At 44.2% G+C, this 22,679-nt stretch overlaps 2 protein-coding genes across 4 annotated transcripts in view; both read right to left on the reverse strand.

The window, feature by feature from the left end:
- Positions 1-329: 329 nt before the first annotated feature.
- LOC114360533 (uncharacterized) lies at positions 330-6,867 on the reverse strand. Of its 3 annotated transcripts, none has more exons than XM_028315270.1 (7): positions 6,634-6,867; positions 5,347-6,252; positions 4,238-5,276; positions 2,891-4,173; positions 2,526-2,634; positions 2,325-2,443; positions 330-2,241 (listed from the first exon to the last, which is right to left on the reverse strand). In XM_028315270.1, the coding sequence occupies exons 1-7, from the start codon at positions 6,749-6,751 to the stop codon at positions 350-352; spliced, it is 5,466 nt and encodes a 1,821-aa protein (XP_028171071.1). In that variant the 5' UTR covers positions 6,752-6,867; the 3' UTR covers positions 330-349. The 3 variants fall into 3 exon arrangements, with proteins under 3 accessions (XP_028171071.1, XP_028171065.1, XP_028171077.1); XM_028315264.1 differs by having other exon boundaries at positions 5,347-6,309; XM_028315276.1 differs by lacking the exon at positions 5,347-6,252.
- Positions 6,868-10,469: 3,602 nt separating this feature from the next.
- Positions 10,470-22,679, reverse strand: part of LOC114360553 (ral GTPase-activating protein subunit beta) — a 29,551-nt gene continuing 17,341 nt past the window's right edge. Inside the window, exons 14-25 of the mRNA XM_028315289.1 lie at positions 22,109-22,311; positions 21,213-21,317; positions 20,312-20,446; positions 19,391-19,612; positions 18,665-18,771; positions 17,958-18,126; positions 17,216-17,390; positions 15,598-15,727; positions 15,167-15,268; positions 14,587-14,792; positions 12,464-12,614; positions 10,470-10,606 (exon numbers count right to left, since the gene is read on the reverse strand). Of these exons, the coding sequence (XP_028171090.1) occupies positions 10,487-10,606; positions 12,464-12,614; positions 14,587-14,792; positions 15,167-15,268; positions 15,598-15,727; positions 17,216-17,390; positions 17,958-18,126; positions 18,665-18,771; positions 19,391-19,612; positions 20,312-20,446; positions 21,213-21,317; positions 22,109-22,311 (1,825 nt within the window). The 3' untranslated portion in view covers positions 10,470-10,486. The remainder of the gene's footprint in view (positions 10,607-12,463; positions 12,615-14,586; positions 14,793-15,166; positions 15,269-15,597; positions 15,728-17,215; positions 17,391-17,957; positions 18,127-18,664; positions 18,772-19,390; positions 19,613-20,311; positions 20,447-21,212; positions 21,318-22,108; positions 22,312-22,679) is intronic.

Genomic DNA, 22,679 nt, shown 5'->3' on the forward strand with positions numbered 1-22,679 from the left:
TGACAAACAGCCAAGGCGGGAACAAACCGAAACTTGATGTGGTTAGGTGAGGGGTGCCTCCACTCTTCCAGTGAAAGAGGTTTCTCTATCCCTCTGCAATTCTGCACACTCTCTCTAGGAACCAAACCTACTTATGGTTAGGCACTAGGAGTCTTGTGCTATGGAACGTTTCATTTTTTACCCGACTGCACCAGAAGGAGGGTTATGATTTTGTTGCACCTGTCTGAAGTAATACGTAAAAATAAAACTAAATATTGTAATAAATACTTGTATTTTTCAACTAAACAATAAATACCAAAATAAATAAGTTTCATATAAAGACATCCAAATAAAAGCTTACATTCACAGTTCAGACATGGTACACAAGTTCTGGAAACGACAAGGCAGCAAATACAGTCAAAACCAGCATCGAGTAAATTGTTACTAAAAGATCTCGCTTCATTTTCATTAATGGATCAAAGTCCGAACTCTTGTGGTAATTGGTACAATTGCTAAATAAATTCATCTCAGTTTTAGCTTTGTGCACCTCCATGATTGCTACATTTTCAATAACAACATCACTGTATACCTCCACCTGCTGTTCAGTAAAAGTCTCCACACGTTTCTCGCTATCAGGATACGCAATCACAGGCGTTTCACAGATTTGAGTAGTTTTAGACTCTTCTGTGATTTCCATAATCTTTTTACAATTGAAGGTAGAGTCCGCACACGCACTTTCATAGTCTTCGAGCGAAAACATTGTTTGGCTTGATGGCTTACTCAGAATCCCGATTAGAGAATTAGTGACATTAGTGCTGTGAGTTATGGTAATAGGGAAAAACGTTGATGGCACGTCAGTAAAAGTACTCGTGTATTCCCTCACTGGGAAATCAGCGCCAACTTCTTTGTCCACGTGAATCGGTATTTCGTGACGCAGTACGCTTTTTAAGCTGGTAGTCAGTCGCGGAATCCCAATCTTTTCCTCAATCGACTCCTTATCGCCATCGGACAAGTACAGAGAATAAATACTCGGGCTAGATTCCAACTGCCTCATTTTGTCCAAGGATGCGATGGAGACCAATTCGTGAGAGTCAATATTTTTCGCCGTATCCTTCATTGCATCGTTGCCATTTATGACATCCTCCAGCTCTTTGCAATCCTGCTCGTCCGCATATTGTACAGTGTCAGTGATATGGCCCGTGGTTATTTTCTGGATTTCGTTCAGAAGTCCAACAAGCATGTCCAAAGATGAAGTGCAATCTATACTTTCAGCGTTACTTTTAGTCTTCACCTTTTCGACTTCGGTCTGGCGTTTTTCTGGTACTACAATTGAACAGTCGCCACAAGTTTTTTCAATATTATTAAACAGGCGAGCTTCCGTGGAAACCGACGCAATACTCATTTGCTTCATTCTCATTACAGGCATCGCGTCAGCAGTATTCAGAGACGACGCTGTATTATCTTGAGTGTCGCACTTCGACTGTGATCCCTTAAAACACTGACTCGTCTTATCCGACTTTTTGTTTTTTGTGGACGAGCTGCTCAGAGAGATTCCCAGTTTGAAAATATTGTCCAAGGATTTGATCGCCGTATTCGGTTCGCAGTAGGCCGCGTGGTAATCGGGGAACGCGTATCCGACGGTCGCGATTTGCATCGGGATGTTGCTGCGAAAATTCCAACCCAGTTGAGAATTTCCAAGGGCGGGCAACGTGTTTAAATCTGCGGAGACGTCAGAGCGGGAGCTGCTCAGTTTCAGGCTTTTGGATATCGAAGATTTGAGCACAACGTCGCCGGAACGGACGACCAGCGCTCGCTGCAACGATCGCTTGGGCGTCAGCGCGAAGTCGTTCATTCTCAGCTGCCGAAAGGATCCCACCGACACGCGGCCGTGGAGGGCGTCCTCCAGTTTCTGGAGCTCGCCGGAGGAAACGTTCGACTCGCGGTCGTACTTCGTTTCCGAGGATTTGGACTCCTCTTCGGGCGTGAGGTCCCGCTTGTCCTGGAAGCTCTCGACGGCCGTCTCGACGTTCTTGTCCTTGAATATGTCGGCGCGGTAGTCGGAGTCGACGGAGGAGGCATGGCGCGAGAGGTTCTCGAGGGAGTAGGCGTCGGGCTCGTCGGGGTCGCGCGAGCTGCTCTCGCGGCTCTCGCGCAGCGCCGACAGCGGCGCGGGCGCGGCGTGGATCATGCTGTCGATGATGCTGTGCAGCCTGCTGCCGATCGCCGTCGACTCCTCCGCCGTCGGGGACGAGGCGACTGACGCTGCGAACGATTAAAATTATATAATTCCTGATTTCCTTTGCACCTTCCCGATAGGAAAATGAGAGGGTGGACGATGAACGTACACAGGTCGAGGTCCGTGGGCACGAGCGGCACGCGCGCCTTGTGCACGCCGAGCGCGTGCGGCGACGAGCGGCGGAAGTGGCTCTTCACGTACGACTCTACCGCCACCATCTTGTTTTTCCTGGCAGAGGTTTGTCGATGTTAATAAATAAAGCTACAAAACGTTTATGACTTCAGATTTAAATCACAAGTCAGCGTCTCACATGTTATCGGGCGCATCAAAGGCGAGGCCCGGGCGGGGCGCGGGGGGCGGCGCGGGCGCGCGCGGCTCTGGGCTGCTGCTGGCCGACCGCCGCAGCCTGAGCCCGCGCTCTGTGCGTCACGGGATAACCATTAGACAACCCTACGACGGCCCAATGGAAAAAATACTAGATTTTACCTCGAAAATAAAAAAATAAAATCGAAAGCTACAAAAATGAGAACCGGTGATCCGTCTCGTTATAAAAATGACGCAGTTTGATGTTACATCGACGATAAGCTTGCAGCGGTATGGAAATCGGCTGAGGCGAATTGAGGTTATTTGATAAAAAATGAACAAAATGTTACAACAAAATTCACCTTTACACACCTATAGCCTGCGGCGGCGGAGGCGGCCTCACCGACACCGACGACACTGCCTCCGTGCCGGTCCTCCTCGGCTTGTTCTTGATGTTCAGCAGCGCCGGCTTCTCGGCGACGAGCGCAGGCGGCGCCGACGCCAGCCTCTGCAAGCGATCCGCCATCAGGTTCCTGCCGTACCTCGTCTGGTACTCCTCGCTGTGCGCCTGCACATATGACTTCTTCGGCTGCGCCAGTGAATTCAACCTAGAGTTCATCTTCGAAGGCCCGCGCACCGCTTCACCTTTCGCTTCCTTCACCTCGTCTATTATATCGGCTATTTTCTTCTTACTAAAACGATCCAAATGCTTATCCTCTTTCGCAACGCGATCGTTGTGCGGGTTGTGTATTTCTTCCTTAACATTGCGATCGACGTGCTTCTCCTCGATAGGTATCTGCTGATGCGGTATTTTTAAAAGTTCCATCGCTGGGGTGGGCCTGGCCCTTCGGTCTCTAGCGATCACTTTAAAATTTTTGTCGCTTTGAATTTCGTTTTCTCTTGCGGACTGATCGATTCGGGAACGTCTTTTAACCATGAAGCCTTGCCGGGGTACGTTCCGTCCTTCGTGTGATGAATCACTTTTCCTGCTAGGTTTGGAATCTGATGGAAGACGTTGCCTGGTTTTTTGCACGCTATCAAACTCGTGAAGTAGCTGCGATATGGCCTTCAGGGGGTTGTCTGGCACTTTAGACAAAGGATTCATGACAATTTTCTTACGCTCTTTTCTCACTTTCTCAACCTCAGCTTTTACAGTTTGATGTTTTGTACTTATTATAACTTTAGGGACCACCGTAGTGAGCGCATCGGTATTTTTGTTACTCGTTATTTTTGAATCTGGAATCTCATCGTGATTATTAATTTTCTCAAAACTAAAACTGCTAGGATTCGATGAGGTCAAATGATGTTTGAGGCTGGTTCCACTGTCGCTGCCTTGTATGGTAGAGGTGCCTTGTACGATAGCGTCAACTTTGCTGATATTGGTTAAGAGTTTGCTTCTGGAAGACCTCATTTCTAGCGTGTCGGTCTTTCCTAATTTCTTCATCAGATCATAAAGTTTTTCTATGCTCTTTCTACAAGCGACGGTTGGCACAGGATTTTCGGAAGTTTCTTCTTCGTCTTCATCATTAACTTTGTTATTTTTAGGCGAATTTGCGGGCACAACATTAAGTATGCTTCTTGAAGATGTGATCATAATTGTGCGGCTATCTTTTTTTCCCGGATTATCATTAAATGCATCTTTGTTTTCGTCATCGCTGGAAAAAAATATTCTTGAGTATTTGTTAACAATAACACTAGAGAAATGTCATTCAAACTTACCTTTCCGAGTCCTCCCGGAAACTGGGAGCAAGTTTATCACTGGGGTCAGCTTCAGCTCTGTTTGTGGGGAACTCGGCGGACACAGCAGAAGCGGATGCCGAGAATATTTCCCTGACACTGCTGCAGTCGCTTTGTCGCAGTTGCGTATACATCATTTCTGTCACGGCCTCATCCAAGTAATAACTTCGATTGACATATTTTTTGTTATTTTTATCAGGAGTTAACATCGGCGACTCGTTCTCTCCTCTCAATTGCTCCAAAGGCGCGTCGATAAATAATTCTCTCTTACCCCTACGTCCTTTACTTTTGGTGGACTTATTGTCGAAATTCACATTTTGACCATAAATTGAATTATAAAACGATTTGTTCGTAATCGATAAGTTTGTGACGGAACTCGACGGCATGATTCCTTTACCGTATCTATGCTTGGAAACTTTACAGTTTTCACCTCCTGCCATTTTCTTTTTTTCACGTTTATCGCGTATTTCCAAGAGTTTTTTTCTCTTTTTTTCTTCCATTATAAATGATTTGTTTTCGTAGGGTGACTTAATTCTAACTTTCATTGGCGATTTCTTTTTGGTTGGTTGGTTTTGGGACGTATCTTCGCTGTTCTCCTCAGGTAGAGAGCTCAAGTTTAGTTTATGCATGGACAGAGATAAGTCATCGGGCGATATAAAATTATATGGCGCTTCTTTTCGCAGTATATTCGGAATAGCTCTCGTGTCTAGTATATCTCTCAATGCGATACTTGAATCACCCGATTCCATTGCACTACTTTTAGAATCATTTGTATAATCATTTCCATCATCAATGTTTTCGTCAGCTAGCATTTCAACTTCATTATTTTTCAAAGCAGTATCATTGTCTCCGACAGCATTGATATCAGCGTCATCAGTTGTGTCCTGAACCTCAACAATTTTAACCTTTTTTACTTCATCTTTTCTATGCTCGTTCACAGAAGAAAGTTCTTCAATTTCAGTGTTCGAACATTCTTCGTCTTTTTCATTGTACGACAACGGAAGAGGTTTGGGACGCTCATCTGAAACAAAATTATAAATTATCTACTAATATACTTCGATATCACAACATTAATTTGTATAAAGTATTACCGAGTTGGATAGGAGTGGCTTGCAATATCATTATGGAACTTATGTTGCTCATGACATGTCCAGAATCCGAGCGTTCTAGCTGAAGAACCACATCCACTCGAGATTCTTTCTTTTTCTCAGTTGCGATCGGCTCCTTCTCTCTCTTGCAACTAATAATTAAATTATCAGAGCAGAACTTGCTAAAAAGTTTGTAAGATCCACAAATTAATTTTGGCACTTCCACAATAATTTTCTTCTCCAGTATCTTCGATAAAGATCTTACGTCTACTTCTGAGTGTATTATGTCGTCCCACGTGGTCGAGACTCCGTTCAGTTTGCGCTCGACTTGTAGTGGGATGCTCGTCGACGTGGCGAGGACTTTGGTGTCGTCGTCGCCTTTGCTAGCATTCTCGACTTCCCTCCATTTCTCTTTCGCTTTGTCCGTCAAGTAGTCCCCGTTGCTGATGCGCTTGAGCTGCTCAATAGTGTGCTTGACGTATCGGATAATATTTTCCATGTAGAAGTTGTAATTATCCTCTAACCGCTTGCAAAAAATGTAGTCGAGGAGCGAAGTCGGCAAAACCATCCCATCGCACTCCCCGTCCATGCCGTTTAAGTTTTTGAGCTGCTCTTTTATGTAGGGATCTTTGAAGAGGAAATGCTGGTCGTACTCCATGGACAGGTTCGAAGCTTGTATTTCCAAATCGCCTAACTTCTGGCAAAGAGTGTTTTGGTAGGGAGGTCGATCATTGAACAGATCGATTCGCTCGCTGTTGACCGAAAATACATTGCGCATGTCTTCGTTACCGTAAATTTCGCTCACGTCCGAGTCCTCCGAATCTATGTCGTCGTTGTAAACGACCGTCTCCACGTGTTGATTGGGTCTGATTCGTTTCAATTCTTCAGCGTTGGACATGAGTTTTGTGCCTAAATCGATGTTTTTGTATAAAATTACTAAATCTCTAGTTGATAGACTTTCACCCACTGAAAAATTTAAAGGAAAAAAAAGAAGACTGTCACAAACAAACAAAAATATAAGTAACATTTCAAAACCTTCACCAAATAGAACACGTTCCTGACGCACGAATTTTACGGGTAAACAACACAGCGTGATCGCGAGATCCCAACCCGTCATAGCAAAACAATTTGGCGCTTTGACGACCTAGGAGGAACGTCTTTTATTTGGCGAAGGCTTAAGGTACATAATGGATACGCCGTTCTGGCAAAGATGGCCTTCAACTGTAATCTCAGACCAAACAGATGACTTCAAGTAGGTAGTTGAGCATTAATGTGGTGTCGTGTACTCACCATCAGGTTCGAAGGGGTGGTTTCTGGCCATCATATCGAAGAGTTCGCTGGCGGTCTGGTACTCGTGCGAGTGGTCTCGCGAGGGCGCCGCCTCGTCAGGCACTTTGCTGATCAGCATCACATCGACAGACCCACCACACCCAACAAACAGCTAATTATCTAAATGTAAACGATTACTACAAAAACACTTATGACAAAACCGTTTTATTGTAAATTTTTAAGTCGTCATTTTCGAAAACGAATTGATGTAACGTCAGTCGGTTTGAATTTCGAACGATTTTGTTGTTTATGCCAGAGGTTGGAGTGGAAAAAGGTGGAAATAAAAAAGAGAATCGATGTTAGTTAATAGACAACCGACATTGAGCCAACTGGATTTCGAATAAATGCAAACTTGAGCACAAAAATAGTGATTTTTTATAAGCTGGACAATGCAATCGTCCAAATATTCATTCATTCATCCATCCATCTGCGAACCAAATGGTAAACCGAACATAAAATAATTTTCAAATTGAAAACTTTGAGGACTGGAAAAGGAAAAGATTGAGGACTGAATCAAAGACAGAAATTAAGTAAACGTTTTTATTTATTAATAAATACATTAATATTATGCTTTAAAATATAATCATTTAAGCACCTATGCATATCATGTTATTCGGGAATGTTAAACACTTGAGATACATTAAAATTAACAAAATCAGTCTTAATATTAAGTTACATAATTTCATATGCGATAATACTAAAACAATACTTTAAAAAAATACATCAACGTTAATAAATAAGTACGAAATTAATAATGCGTAAAATTAAATGAATCTGCTGTACACTCTGTTACTTACAAAGTGCTTCCCTAATCCTTCTAAAGGAAGTGTCAAAGTCAATGTAACCATCCCATAAATTCGGCGATAAAAATGGTGGAGTATCTTTATAGTCTATCCAATATAGCTTGATTAGAATGACGGCTGTCAAACGAATGTGACTAGTGCTGGGTATGTTTCGTACGGTTCACATAGATGTATCGATAAATTTTCGAAAAAATGATATAAAAAATGCACCCAACTTTTCTTCATATCTTTATTCATAAAAATGACAATTATTATTTAAATTTAAAGACAGTAAAATTTTAAATTCATTTCAAGGGTGTACAACCTAAGTCGAAGTCATTATCATCAGTGTTCTTCAGTGGTTTTTTTCCTCTTGCTAGAGGGCGGTGGGCATCTCTTCTAGAGCAACGGTGCTATGAATACCCAAAAAATTACCGGTGATTGATTTCCGATGTTTGATTATTTAAGAATGAAACGTTTTTTGGTTTTTAATAGTGCACATTTAGAAAAACGTATAACTTGACGTAAATATGTTAAAAAATTAGTTTGAAAAAAATTTTGTTAAAAAATAGTTTTAATTTAATATGACATTTGTCGATATGTCCCAACGCTAACATTTTTGTAACTCGAGATAACCTTGTAGAGACGTCGTTAATACACTAGCTTGATTTTTATAATTTCGAATTACTACTTATTGGTGTAATTTAACGCTGCATTTACACGAAATTAACATTTTTATTGGAAGCACTGTCGTCGAAAATATTGTTTGTAGGTCAGACGTGAATTATTTCTTGTCCGCCAATATTTAGCTCTCATTGATCGCTACTACAAAGTTATGTCGTTACTTTTGATGGCAGCTGTCATTCTAATCAAGCTATATTGGATAGACTATANTGAAAGTTCAGAAAACTGCGCAGTTTTTAAAATTATTTTGGACCTACGGAATTTCTTTTTTTTTTAAACTTTTAAGTTGAAAATTTTAGAATGTTCCGCTAAAAGCATATTTTTTATGTTTCTAGCAAAAATTTTGTATCTTGCATCAAAGATAGGAAGTTGATTATTTTTTTTAAAAATCTGCAATTAATAGGGAATCTGTCAAAAAAAAGAAATCTGAGAAAAGTCGACCCAAAAAAAAGATAAAAAAATTTAAAGCCTACTGGGTCATACAATTTGAAAAAATCACAAAATTAACGATAACTTCTAAACTATGAAAAATCGTAGAACATACATGGGGGTGAAATCGATAGGTCTAGTCCTCACCTATCACCTGCCTTCGGCTTGACACCTTACAAGAAACACCCTGTATAGTTATCTGTGGTTAACAGACAACCGACATTGAGCCAACTGGATTTCGAATAAATGCAAACTTGAGCAGACTTGAGCACAAAAATAGTGATTTTTTATAAGCTGGACAATGCAAATGTCCAAATATTCATTCATTCATCCGTCCATCTGCGAACCCCTTTTGTACCCTTTGCACCACCGGCCTGCACCACTGGTGGTGCAAAGGGTATTTTTAAATCCCTCTTGCACCACCAACAAATAGTGCTGTACTACCATCGACTGTAAAACTAGTAGTAGACTGCAGTGCCGTAACTAGCCTTTTATGCGCCCGGTGCGAGCTTTCAAAACTGCGCCCTTGAAAAATGCTTGGTCTGGTCATTTCTGCGCCCCTCCAGGGTCTGCGCCCTGTGCCTGGGCACCGCTGGCACCGCCCTAGTTACGGCACTGGTAGACTGTAAAATACTTAATAATTTAATTGTTATAAATAAATCAAAACCTACCTAAAAGTTTCAATTTGTGTGTGTGTAAGTGCCTATAAACATTTCACTTCAGACCCACGATACCCCGGGCCTACATCCTACATACAACGAATAAAGTACCAGGGCGGCATAACCATAAAGGAGCTATTTTATGATACATGTTTATTTCTCGGATCAACCAAGAAGAATTTGATATAGCTCCTTTATGATTATGTTGCCCTGGTACTTTAGGAATTATTCGTTGTATGTAGGTATGAATGGTTGTTATAAATTTTTATGTTATGTTGTCAAATCTGTCCAGTAGTTTCGGAGCCTATTCAGTACAAACAAACAATCAAATTTTTCCTCTTTATAATATTAATATTATATGATTATAGATAATCGTTTTACAGTTAATGGTAGGGCGGCACTATTGGTGGTGCAAAAGGGATTAAAAAATACCCTTTGCACCACCAGTGGTGCGGGCCGGTGGTGCAAAGGGTACAAAAGGTGCGAACCAAATGGTAAACCGAACATAAATGTGTATCATTATTTTAGTACCAAATAAATATTTTTTCTTTCTTTCTTTCTTTCTTTCAAAATAATTTTCAAATTGAAAACTTCGAGGACTGGAAAAGGAAAAGATTGAGAACTGAATCAAAGACAGAAATTAAGTAAACGTTTTTATTTATTAATAAATACAATAATATTATGCTTTAAAATATAATCATTTAAGCACCTATGCATATCATGTTATTCGGGAATGTTAAACACTTGAGATACATTAAAATTAACAAAATCAGTCTTAATATTAAGTTACATAATTTCATATGCGATAATACTAAAACAATACTTTAAAAAAATACATCAACGTTAATAAATAAGTACGAAATTAATAATGCGTTAAATTAAATGAATCTGCTGTACGCTCCGTTACTCACAAAGTGCTTGCCAAATCCTTCTAAAGGAAGTATCAATGTAACCATCCCATAAATTCGGCGATAAAAATGGTGGAGTATCTTTAGTTTCTATTTTTGAAATCCCGAATCAATCTCTTCATCTCGAATTCGAAACTTATGGTGCTCGGAATAAGGACTCCAGCAGTTCAGGTTCAGACAAATCCTTCTTGTACTGCTGCGCTAGTTCCTGGNAGACAGGCTAAATTACACCATATTGTTAATGACATTGAGCATACATTTTTTTAAATACCTTCGCGAAGTAAAACTTCTGTACGTAGTACTTATTATTATTCTGTGATAAGACTACTAAATAAGTTGACGCAAAAGGGCCTTAACAGTGATACCTGGTAGATTGGCAGCCGCCGTCGGTATCACTTTTCTCTTCATCTAGCTCGTGCCCTGAAGGCACCACAAATGCTATCTCGTTCGTAGAGTCTGCCCAGTATATAACCTGAAAACGAGATCAAAATTTAAATAAGCGTCGACGCAGCTTCAGTTTACGTGCATCGTAGACGCCAACACCACCTGTATTGGCTAAGTAAGATTCATGATTCACGTTCTACGGTCCTGAATCGCTTATCATAGTAGAGCGGGGTGGGGTGCCTGAGGTTTGTTCGGACGCACAATGCTGCTAACACACATAAAGTACTTACACCTTTTCGCAAGATTCAATTCGTGTGCTGCGAGGCAGGTAGAACCAAGAGTGGCAGGAGGGATGCTGTTGATCCTTGACAAGCGTACCTGCGGCCGATGGGCAGCAAGGTTCTGGAGTGGAGGCTACGTACCGAAAAACGAAGCGTTAGACGTCCACAAGGTAGAAAGACGACCTGATAAAGGTAGCAGATAGGCTTTGGATGCAGGATGCTGCCAACTGTGCGTTGTGAAAGTCATTAGGGGAGACCTATGTCCAGCAGTGGACGTCCTGTGGCTGAAATGATGATGACACTTATCTGCTCTCTCGCGTCGCAGACGGCGGACGATAGACGGCAGAGGCAGGCGCACGACGCGGGTCAATTGGCGGAGGGCGCGGGATAGTGGCAGAAGGTGGTTAGGAGCGTTGCTAAGGCGCAAGAGGCTATTGATGATACTGGTGTTGACTCAGCACTTACCTGTTCCCTCGCGTCGTAGACAGCTCGCGCTCTGTACACCGCTATTGACGTTTTCTTGTAAGATTCAATTCGTGTGCTGCGCGAGGTAGAACCTTAGATGGCAGTAGGGACGCTGTTGACCTTTGAGGCGGGTTTTAGAATCGCGCTGACCGCTCGCTGATCATCGGCGCTGACAGATCAATATGTATGTAATTAAAGGGAACGTTCCTGAGTGACGCTGATCGCTCGGCGTCGACGCTTCATACATTTCGGCTGTCAGCGCTGACGGTCAGCGTGCGTCAGCCTGACTCTAAAACCAGCCTGACACACCTACCTGCTCCCTCGCATCATAGACGGAAGGCGCAGGATGGATGCTGTTGACACATGTACTTGCTCACGCGCATCTATTCAATTCGTATGCTATGAGGTACAACCTTAGGTGGCAGGAGGAATGCTGGTGACCCTTGACAAACAAACCTGTTCCCGCGTATCATAGACAGCAGCGCGTGTCTATACGCAAAAATTACAAGTATAGCTTTTGTAAGAAACAACTGTCTTAGGCTGAGTTGCACCACCTATCTTTGACCGTAACTTTGACGATAACCGGTGTTTTTTGTATGGAGTTTGACAGATTTTTGACGTTTGTCAAAGTTAGAGTAAGATGGTGCAACCCAGCTTTAATAAAGTAAATACAGTACGTACTTGTTCCCTCGCGTCGTAGGTCGTAGCTGGTGCTGGCGCACTCGACCAGCTGCCGTGCCCCGCTATTGACGTAAAGTAGGTATCTACGCTTTCTCGCAAGATTCCATTCGTGTGCTGCGAAGCAGGTAGAACGAAGAGTGACAGGCGGGATGCTGTTGACCCTTGAAGGTGGACTGACAACCTGATAAAGGTAGCAGGTAGGCGCTGGATGCAGGCCACTACCAACCGTGCGTTGTGGAAGTCATTGGGGGAGTCCTGTGACTGAAATGTTGATGATGATGACAATACTTACTCACGCGCATCATAAACGGACGACGCGGGCGCGCGGCGCGGGATGGATGCTGTTGATACACGTATCTACTCACGCGCATCTATTCAATTCGTATGCTGCGAACCGCAGACCGTAACTTTGACGATAACCGGTGTCTTTTGCATGGAGTTTGACAGATTTTTGACGTTTGTCAAAGTTAGAGTAACATGGTGCAACCCAGCTTTAATAAAGTAAATACAGTACGTACTTGTTCCCTCGCGTCGTAGACAGCGGGGGCAGGGGCGCGGCGGGGGTCGGCGGGCGGCGGGCGGGGCTGCGCGGGCGCGTGCGCGTCGTAGCTGGTGCTGGCGCGCCCCGACCAGCCGCCGTGCCCGCGCACGTATACCGGCGTGCCCAATCTGCCGGAACACGTGACTTAATTAAAGATTTGATAACATTCCCAAGTCTTAATTCTATCCTTAAAAAGTTAATTAGTTTGAAATCAAATGTGAAGTTCCATATTTAGGTAGTCGTTAAAAATTATAATGACTTCAAAAGGGTCCTTTTAAAAAATAAAGTACCCAATTGGGTATTCATACGGGATTATTCCCACCTCTCGTTCGCAACGCTGCAACTGCAACTCCCGTGTAGCCAGGATCTACAGCTTTACCGCCAATGAAATCCCAACTAGTGAAGGACAAGTTTGTCCCGCGTACGACGCCGCAGCGCCGCCTCAAAGCCCGGCGCTGTGTCATCTAGCGTCTAGCTCTAATGGGTCTACATGACAAGTAAGATAAATAACTGACCCTTTCAGCATGCGAAAGAATCTGGGACCGGCATGGTGTAGCTGGGGGCTATGTCATCTAAAGTCTAACTCTAGTGGCTTCACACCACTAGTGAGAAAAGCAACTTACCCGTGCAGCATGCGTATGAACCCGGGCGGCATGGTATCGCAGCTGTACACATCACTAGTAAAAGTAGTAAGGTAAGTAACTTACCCGTGCAGCATCCGAATGAACCCAGGCGGCACAGTATCACAGCTGTGCACATTTGCAAGGATAGTCGAAGCATTGGTCTGGCCAGCTCGCACGCAGAATGAAGCCCGGCGCCGTGTTATTTAGCGTCTAGCTCTAATAGTTTCACGTCACTAATATAATAAGGTAAGTAACTGACCCGTGTAGCATACTTATAAACCCCAGCGGCACGTATCGCAGTTGTGCACGCGTCCAATCATCGTAGCGTCATTTCCAAGCGCTCTGTCGTCTAGCACCACGAGCCGCGAGAAGAAGAAATGTACAGTCTTTTCTCGAATCATGGAGATCCATGATTCGAGAAAAGACTGTACATTTCTTCTTCAACTTACCCGTGCAGCATCCGTATGAACCCAGGCGGCACAGTATCGCAGCTGTGCACGCGTTCAATCATCGTAGCGTCACTTCCAAGCCCGGCGTGTGACCTCCATGATTCGAGAAAAGACTGTTTCTTCTTCAACTCACCCGTGCAGCATCCGTATGAACCCAGGCGGCACGGTATCGCAGCTGTGCACATTGGCCAGTATGGCCGCGGTAGTAGTCTGTCCGGCGCGCACGCAGAACACGTGCACAGTAACGCCGTAACGCTGCCTCGGGTCTGGCACTGTATCATCTAGCGTCTAGCTCTAATACCTTCACGTTACTAATATAATAAGGAAAGTTACTGACCCGTGCAGCATCCGTATGAACCCAGGCGGCATAGTATCGCAGCTGTGCACATTAGCCAGTATAGCCGCGGCAGTAGTCTGTCATGCGCGCGCGCAGAACGAAGCCCGGCGCCGTGTTATTTAGCGTCTAGCTCTAATAGTTTCACGTCACTAATATAATAAGGTAAGTAACTTACCCGTGTAGCATACTTATAAACCCCAGCGGCACGTATCACAGTTGTGCACGCGTCCAATCATCGTAGCGTCATTTCCAAGCGCTCTGTCGTCTAGCACCACGAGCCGCGAGAGATCTCCATGATTCGATAAAAGACTGTTTCTTCTTCAACTTACCCATGCAACATGCGTATAAACCCAGGCGGCACGGTATCGCAGCTGTGCACGTTAGACAGTATGGCCGCGGCAGTAGTCTGTCCGGCGCGCGCGCAGAACACATGCACAGTAAGCGGCGCGCGCGACCCGCACGCGTCGAGTCGCCGTAGTGCCGCCTCGAAGCCTAGTGCTGGTCATCTAGCGTCTTCCTTTCACTAATAAGGAAAGTAACTGACCCGTATAGCATACTTATAAACCCAAGCAGCACGTATCGCCGCTGTGCACGCGTCCAATCATCGTACCGTCACTTCTAAGCCCGGCGTGTCCTCTAGTGCCAGGAGACCTCCATGATTCGAGAAAAAACTGTTTCTTCTTCAACTCACCCGTGCAGCATGCGTATGAACCCAGGCGGCACAGTATCACAGCTGTGCACGTTAGCCAATATGGCCGCGGCAGTAGTCTGTCCGGCGCGCGCGCAAAACACGTGAACGGTTAGTGGCGCGCGCGACCCACAGGCATCAAGACGCCGCAACGCTGCCTCGAAGCCCGGTGCTGTGTCATCTAGGGCTACTAGACGTGGGGGCCCTCCCTGATGCAAGAATATGAAACATATAGGTATCTTTATTTGACTGACACTAAAAAGAAGTTGAACACTAGGAACAATCACAGACAGTTATTCGGAAGAGCACAATCATCCTATACATTTTTGTTGCAAAATAAAACGTATCTCATTAGTCGCGTCGATTAAATTGTTGCTCTTAACACTGCTCTTTACTTAATATTGCTGCATGTTTTGCTCTTTCACGCAATCTCTTATCCCGACTTATCCTTTCTAATTCATCTATCTTCTCTTCTTTTACGTCCTATTTCTATCTACCAAAAATGTATACGACTACTACCTCTGTTTATTCACAAAAAAATGTTCAAGCTATAGAATAAAATTGTAAGTAAAATTGATGTTACCTTTTTATCACCTCCGATGTTCAAATATCCGAAATGTGACAAGAACAGTCTCGCAGTCTGGAACTCGGTCACAGGCTCAGGCGGCACGTATTCTTCAGGTACCTTAGAATAAAAAAATTGTTTCGTAACTTATGTTTTATAAATTCACAATTTATAAAGTTACGTTCTAATAAACGGAACTATTTCCATCTCTCGTTCCTACCGCTGCAACTCCAGTGTAGCCAGGATCTACAGCTTGACCGAGGAAAAGTTAGAAGAAGACCGGGGAAAGTTGAACTGTCATTGGATCCGCAAGGAAATTAATCAGAAGAACATAGGAGTTCAAAGTTAAGGTTCGACTTCCTGCCAGTTGAAAGCGGTGACAAAACATAGATTAAGTAAAGTGCGTTTTAAATACTCATCTTTTACTACTTTTCTACGAATATACTCACAACATTATCTTCGCTCTCCGTGACGCGTTTCTCTATCGCGGCCTGTTGGTCCAGCAGTTTGAACAGCGTCGGCGCTTCGGGGTCGTTCAGCTGTCTCAGCACAGACTCTAGGCTTGGGAACGCGCTGTCGCTGTGGAAAGAAACATGGTTTACATTATCATTTTTATCCTGAAGCTTTCAGAATCATTATCGTTATCGCCGAAAGACTGGACAAAGGCTTCCCCCAAGGATTTCTACATAAGACCGGTCCTGCGCCGTCCGCATCCGGCACCTTCCGCGACTTTCACCAGATCGTCGGTTCACCTAGCGGAAGGCCTGCCCACACTACGTCTTCCGGTTCGTGGTCACCACTCGAGAAATTTTCTGCCCCAGCAGCCATCAGCTCTACGAGCTTGATTTTAGCGATTTTTCGGGCTATGTCAGTCATTTTGATTCTCCTGCGGATCTCATTTTTTTTTTTCAAATTCAAATTACATATTTTGCGAAAATGGGTTTACAAATCAGTAGGTGTTACAATTCTCCACATTTCTGTTTCGATCACGCAGGGAAACTTCAAGCGTATCACGCTTTATTGCCCTTTTGGTGACCTTGAGCTTTCTTATGAGGCCCATAGTAAGCGACCACGTTTCAGATCCATATACCATCACTGTCAACATTGATCAAAGACTTTTATCTTGAGACACTGCGGTATTTCGGATTTGAGTATGTCGCGTAGCTTCCCGAACGCTGCCTAGCCGAGTTGGATTCGACGATTGACCTCTTTCTCAAAGTTGGCCCTACCTAACTGGGCCGTTTGTCCCAGGTATACATAATTGTCAACATCTTCGAGTGTAGAGTCTCCAACCTTCAAAAGAGTGTGTGCAACACGGACATTAGACATGAGGTCCATAATAAACGACCACGTCTCAGGTCCGTATACCGCTCAGTAGTCTAAAGCCTGGTCCGTGAGCACGTAGAATTTTGTCCAATGACCCAAAGCTACCCATCCTTATCGCTCGCGCGTAATTATATTGCTGTCGCGACTGTGCGACGGGCGCCCGCAGTGAGTGTGCGAGCGGGTAGCTGGGGGTCATTGGACAAAATTCTACGTGCTCACGGACCAGGCTTTACCAGGCCTGTTTACATCGAAAACAAAACACGCACGATGGCCCACCTACAGGATACTATTCGACAAGGCCTCACCTCACATATGAGCGAACATTGACTCACGCACGCGTATTCTTGTGTATGATGGAAGAAAATAAAGAAAATGGCGTACTAAATACTGTGCAGTATTTAACTGCCTAAATAATAATAAAAACACGGAATGTACTTTTTAAGTTGCCTCAAGACACTGAGAGGTAAATAAGTAGTTAATATTATTCATGATAATTCATGCTAAATCATGTATTTCCTCCGCCATTTTCGTCACATCATTTTACCGAAGTCAGCCCTATAGCTTCGGCGCAGTGCCGATCACTGACGTTTGTCAACAAAATGGTGCTCGACTCTTGAGACAGGCTAAATTACACCATATTGTTAATGACATTGAGCATACATTTTTTTAAATACCTTCGCGAAGTAAAACTTCTGTACGTAGTACTTATTAATCTTATTATTATTATGTGGCTTTACTCACAGCGCGCACGGGGGCGGCGGCTGCAGCGGGCGGCAGGCAGGGGGCGGGGGCCGGGGCGCGGGCAGCATGTCGACGGGGCGCGCGCAGGCCGCGCCGGCGCCCCGGCCCGCACAGCGCGCGGCGCCCCGGCTGCTGAGCGACCACGCGAAGCGGCCCCAGCCGCACCGGATTATCACTGCAAGAAATAGTTCTTTGAATACCGGTACTCGTACACCTAAGGCCTTTACTCGTACCTCAAGTGACAGAAATGCCGTATTAGATCTTACGCACCACAAGTCATTGCACTCATCAATTAAGGCGACCGATCATCCGCATAGTATACCAGTTTTAGTCATTTATAAGCAATAGCTTGGATTGGCGAAAGATCCGTGACAGCATCTCCGTCAAGTGTAACAAACGCCTAAAAGGCTGCTACGCAAACGTAGACGCTTTCTGTTGCCGTGGTGGCGATCGAACACTTTGTTGTCGACACGGCGACACCAAATTGCTGTGTATTTAATACGTCGTCTGCTGACGACTTTAAGTTGCCGATTGCTGACACTAAACACTTTTTAATCGAAAACGAATATAATGTCAAGTAGATGGCAGCAACTAAACACAAAAAAGTATCTTCGTCTGCACGGCGAAAGACTGCTTTCATATCGACTTTATGAAAACAAGATATCGTAGCTTGCATGTAACACAAGACCCAGAAATGTTTGAGAAACCTCTAACTAGGTATCAGCTAGGCAGCGACACTCACCAACTAGCGTCGGCTGCGGCTCCTGGCTGTTAGCCAGCGGTTCCTCCAGCAGCGACAGTAGTAAACCACCGTCCGCCACGAAATGTCGAAGTCTGCCGTGGCCAAGCGCTCGCAACCATCTCTCGTCGAGTCTGCACCAGCGACCACCACCCGGTTCGTTCTCACCCTCCTAAAGACAAACAAATTGTTCGATCTCATCATCATCATTTCAGCCATAGGACGTCCACTGCTGAACATAGGCCTCCCTCAATGATTTCCACAAAGGCCGGTTGGCAGCGGCCTGTAGCCTTATTCACGTAACAAAACTTCAACGACAACAAATTGCTGAATTGCGATCATATTGAGTAATCGTTCTATCGAAATTACTCTTGTGAATACGGATTTAGAACTGTTTTTCAATGGGACGACGTAACAAAAAGTCAACGACAACAAATCGCTGAGTTGCGATCCTATCGAGTGATCGTTCTATCGAAATGACCCTTATGAATACGGATTTAGAACTGTTTTTCAATGGGACGACTTCTGAACGTCAGCGAGATCTTGACTGTCAAAATACGTGAATTAGTCCACTGCATCCAGCGCCTTTCTGCTACCTTTATGAGATCGTAGGTTCACCTTGTGGGTGGACGTCCTACGTTGCGCTTTCCGGTACGTGGCCTCTACTTCACATTGTACCTATATTGATATAATTTGGTATTTGTAGTTACCTGATCCAATATGAGCATTAGCAAAGATTCGGCAGCATCTCGAACTCTCATGGAGACAGGTTTCAACTCCTTTTCGTCCTTCATCTTTGGCGGGTCGCCAGGTTTACCTGTAAACAGTAAGACATTTGCCCTTAAGACAGAGAACAGGCAACTGGGTATGATCGTTCAATCTGTAAGGAATTTGTAATTGTGAAGTTTGAACGTGAAGAGTACATGTACTCACCACCTAAGAAGGCGCAGCAACTCAAAGTGAGTCTTGGCCTCAGACAATAAGAATCTCCACTCCAGTGTGTTCAGCGCCACTTCTGGTCGTGGAACGAGGAGCTCACCTTACTTACCAACACGTCGTCGTCGTCTATAGTCTGGTCCGTGAGCACGTAGAATTTTATCCAATGACCCCAAGCTACCCATCCTTATTGCTCGCGCGTAATTTATGTTGCTATCGCGCTCGCACACTCACTGCGGATGCCAGTCGCACAGTCGCGACAGCAATATAATTACGCGCGAGCGATAAGGATGGGTAGCTAGGGGTCATTGGACAAAATTCTACGTGCTCACGGACCGGGCTTTAGTAAACAACACGTCGTCGGCTGCAGCTGCTGCATGAAGTCGGCTACGAACTTGTACCTTATCCTGGATCGGTCACGTGACTGTCTCGTGTCCTGAGTGCCACTACTCCCACTATATCCTCACCCTGGCTCGCTCAGCCAGACAGGGGGCACTCACCCTGGCTGCGCGCGCCGGACAGCCCCAGCTCGACGACCTGCAGCAGCGTGGCGCGCGTGTCGGCCGCGTCCAGCAGCGCCGGGCACAGCCAGGCGGCGAGGCAGGCGTAGGCGCACACGACGCACGAGTGCAGGTCGCGCGAGTGCGCCTGCGGCGGCCGCGAGCACTGCACCACGATGTAGTCGCATATCCAGCGCACGGCGCGCTTGCGCTCCACCGCCTCTGTACACGGTAAAGGCGCGTTATGCACGGCAGGCTCGTAGCCGAACGTGTACTCCAAGGTTGAGTTGCACCACCTAACTTTGACCGTAAGGCCCAGAACAGACGGTGAAACGCAACTGCATCGAAACTGCCATAGCGTCCGTTGAGAGACCCCACATGACGCGACGAGTTTGAAATTTTCAGTTTCAGTTTCATTCATAAGAATCATCAGAAAGTTGCAGTTTCGTTGCAGTTGCGTTTCACCGTCTGTTCTGGGCCTTAAAGTTAGATGGTGCAACTTAGCCTAAGCGTTTTTTCACGCCATTACGGCGAGATAATATCTCGGCTTACACGCAGTAAGCACACAGCTTTCACGCAACGAGCAAATGGCGCATTGTTCATAAATTAACTGCAAAAAGAAATCGCCCAACTTCGGAATCGGATCTCGGAAAAGACTCTTAGGTTACATACAAGACTACATTACAAATAGGACATATTCGGATATTCAGTGGTCGTCGGTTTGATCTTCCCTAAGACTTTCCGCTGACCAAAATGTTTGAGAAAATATCATAAAACTTGATGAAACTATGACGAAGTTTAACAATCTTATTACTCACCGATCATATATTCTAGAATGCATGAAAACAAATAGAATTTACATATTTTAATACATTCTGAAAATAACTCAAATCATCCGTACTACAGCAACAATAAACTTACCCGGTTTAGCGGAGTGTAGCTTGGCTAGACCTGACAGCAGTTCCAAGGCAGCCAACGAGACCTGCAAGTCTCCCTTCCACGAAGAAATGAGCCGGTGGCACACGAGGTACGTCGCGCGAACCACTAACGCTGCACCTATATTGATTTTTGTCATAGCAATTTGCTTCAAGAAATTGGTCACACGAATATTTGGTTCGAGTGACCATAGACATTAAAAATTCATAATACATTCTTGCGATATCAATAGCCCGAACACCATTCTAACAACTACTAACATTTTGTGACTCAGTTTTAATCAAAGCCCAAGACAATAATATGTGCAACAAGTTTTAAAGATATAAACAAAACTAGCTTCTAACGATTAGATTTATATCAAAAACTAGAATTCAAGAAACGTACTTAACATTAAGAATTACATCGAAAACAGTAGAAATTTTGAAGTAACATAATATACAGACATATATTCTGCGAATACAAGACGTGTAATAATGTGCAGGAAACTAAACACTTTAAAAAAACTCTTATAATTTAACATTTAGTTAATCTACTATAAAACTTACTGCATAGAGGTATAAAAACATTGTATATGATTGATTCTAGCTCATTTCTAAAACGACAATGAATACTGAATAAAAACAGCAAGCAGTATAAGCAACTTAGAACACAAAGCGAATACACCGAAAGTACTTCAGCGATGTATTCATGGGGTGACGTTTGTCGAAATCATGGTCCTTCAAGCCGGATGAAAATAATTTTACAGTAGAAAATTTATTATCTTACACTGTTTTCTATAAGGAGACGAAATATAGAGAAGTATTTGTTTATTGGCTAAAATAAATGGACTCAAGTCATCTTCAAACGTCATTCCATTAGTAATAGCAAACAAAAAAGTGAATGTTACCGAAAACAGGCGAGGATGGGTCTAACTCCCTAACGTCGGCCGCAAAGTCGTCGAGCGACGAATGTCCTTCAGCGCTGCCCGACGCGCTGCCGCTATCCGATCGCGCTAAAACACCCCCCATAACCCTTTCATTTTGGATCTTAAGACAAGGTGACACGGTTCCAAATAGGATGCAATATATGAGAGTCCAAGGTTAACCGATGTATCAGCTTACTCTCTCTAAAGCCTGGTCCGTGAGCACGTAGAATTTTGTCCAATGACCCCAAGCTACCCATCCTTATCGCTCGCGCGTAATTATGTTGCTGTCGCGCTCGCACACTTACTGCGGGCGCCCGTCGCACAGTCGCGACAGCAATATAATTACGCGCGAGCGATAAGGATGGGTAGCTTGGGGTCATTGGTCAAAATTCTACGTGCTCACGGACCAGGCTTTACAACAGGACTCATTTCGGGGGATGTCAGTCCGAATTGATTCGTCTTATGGAAAAGTAACCAGCCTATAATTTGATTAAGGGGATTAATGTTGGATCTTGGAGCAAAATAAACGTAGCGTGTAACGGAAAAATGTAAGTGTGATTAACGTATCAATATTGGTCGGTGACTAAAGCGAACTAGTGACAAATGTGATATTTGTTACATTTTCTGTGTTTTGGTGGTTTGAAATAAAGACGAAATTAAAAGTGATTGGAATAAAATCTTTCCGATTTTTTAACACAGTAGTCAAGTGAGAAAATTTGATTCATTTCAAAACATTGTGTATTTAAAGTGATTGCAGTTACTTGAACAAACGTCAAAATCTTTTGACGACTATAAGGTATAGATTTTCAGTCTGAAATCACAATAATTACTATTATTTTAATCAAACACCTTCTATTATAATTAGTCGCACCACTAACCTTTATAATCAGTAGTTTGCGACATAGTCGATCCAGGCGGAGCGGACGCGGCTCTCCCGCCAGACTGTGCGTTGTGTCGAACGCACAGGTATAGCGCACTTAGCAACGGCACGGCGAGTGCGTCGGACCACTCCACTTGCACAGCAGAGACGCAGATCAGAGACAGTTTGCCTCGCACGAGGTCGCCTAGCGTCATGCCCGCGCTGAAAATACGTCGATGAAGCTTAGAATTACGCTATTGTAGCTATAACGCAGCTACACAGTTTTAGATAACGTGAAACTGGATGAGAATGCCTTATGGCATTAAGTTCGCCTAATGTTAAAATTTTGGCATTGAAGTATAAATAAATAAATAAATAAACTTTCTGTATGATCTTCATTTTTTTTCATGCAGAACAAGGCAGGTTAATGACCGCAATCGCGCCTGATGTTAAGTGAGATGCAGTCTAGGATGGTACATAGCTACCCTATCGGGACTATTCCCACCTCTCGTTCCCACCACTGCAACTCCTGTGTAGCCAGGATCTACAGCTTGACCGCCACAAAAACCCAACCAATGAAGGTCAAGTTT

Source organism: Ostrinia furnacalis, unplaced genomic scaffold, assembly GCF_004193835.3.
Source record: "Ostrinia furnacalis isolate ACB-3 unplaced genomic scaffold, ASM419383v2 OfSCF0322, whole genome shotgun sequence".
In the NCBI taxonomy this organism is placed as follows: Eukaryota; Metazoa; Arthropoda; class Insecta; order Lepidoptera; family Crambidae; genus Ostrinia; species Ostrinia furnacalis.

What these genes read in the sequence shown, in the direction of transcription:
- LOC114360533 (XM_028315264.1), bottom strand. Translation starts at nt 6,751, where the DNA reads ATGCTGATCAGCAAAGTGCCTGACGAGGCGGCGCCCTCGCGAGACCAC. An exon ending in AGCCACTCCTATCCAACTCG is followed by an intron (nt 5,277 to 5,346) that starts GTAATACTTTAT and finishes ATTTTGTTTCAG; the next exon opens with ATGAGCGTCCCAAACCTCTT. An exon ending in TTCCGGGAGGACTCGGAAAG is followed by an intron (nt 4,174 to 4,237) that starts GTAAGTTTGAAT and finishes ATTTTTTTCCAG; the next exon opens with CGATGACGAAAACAAAGATG.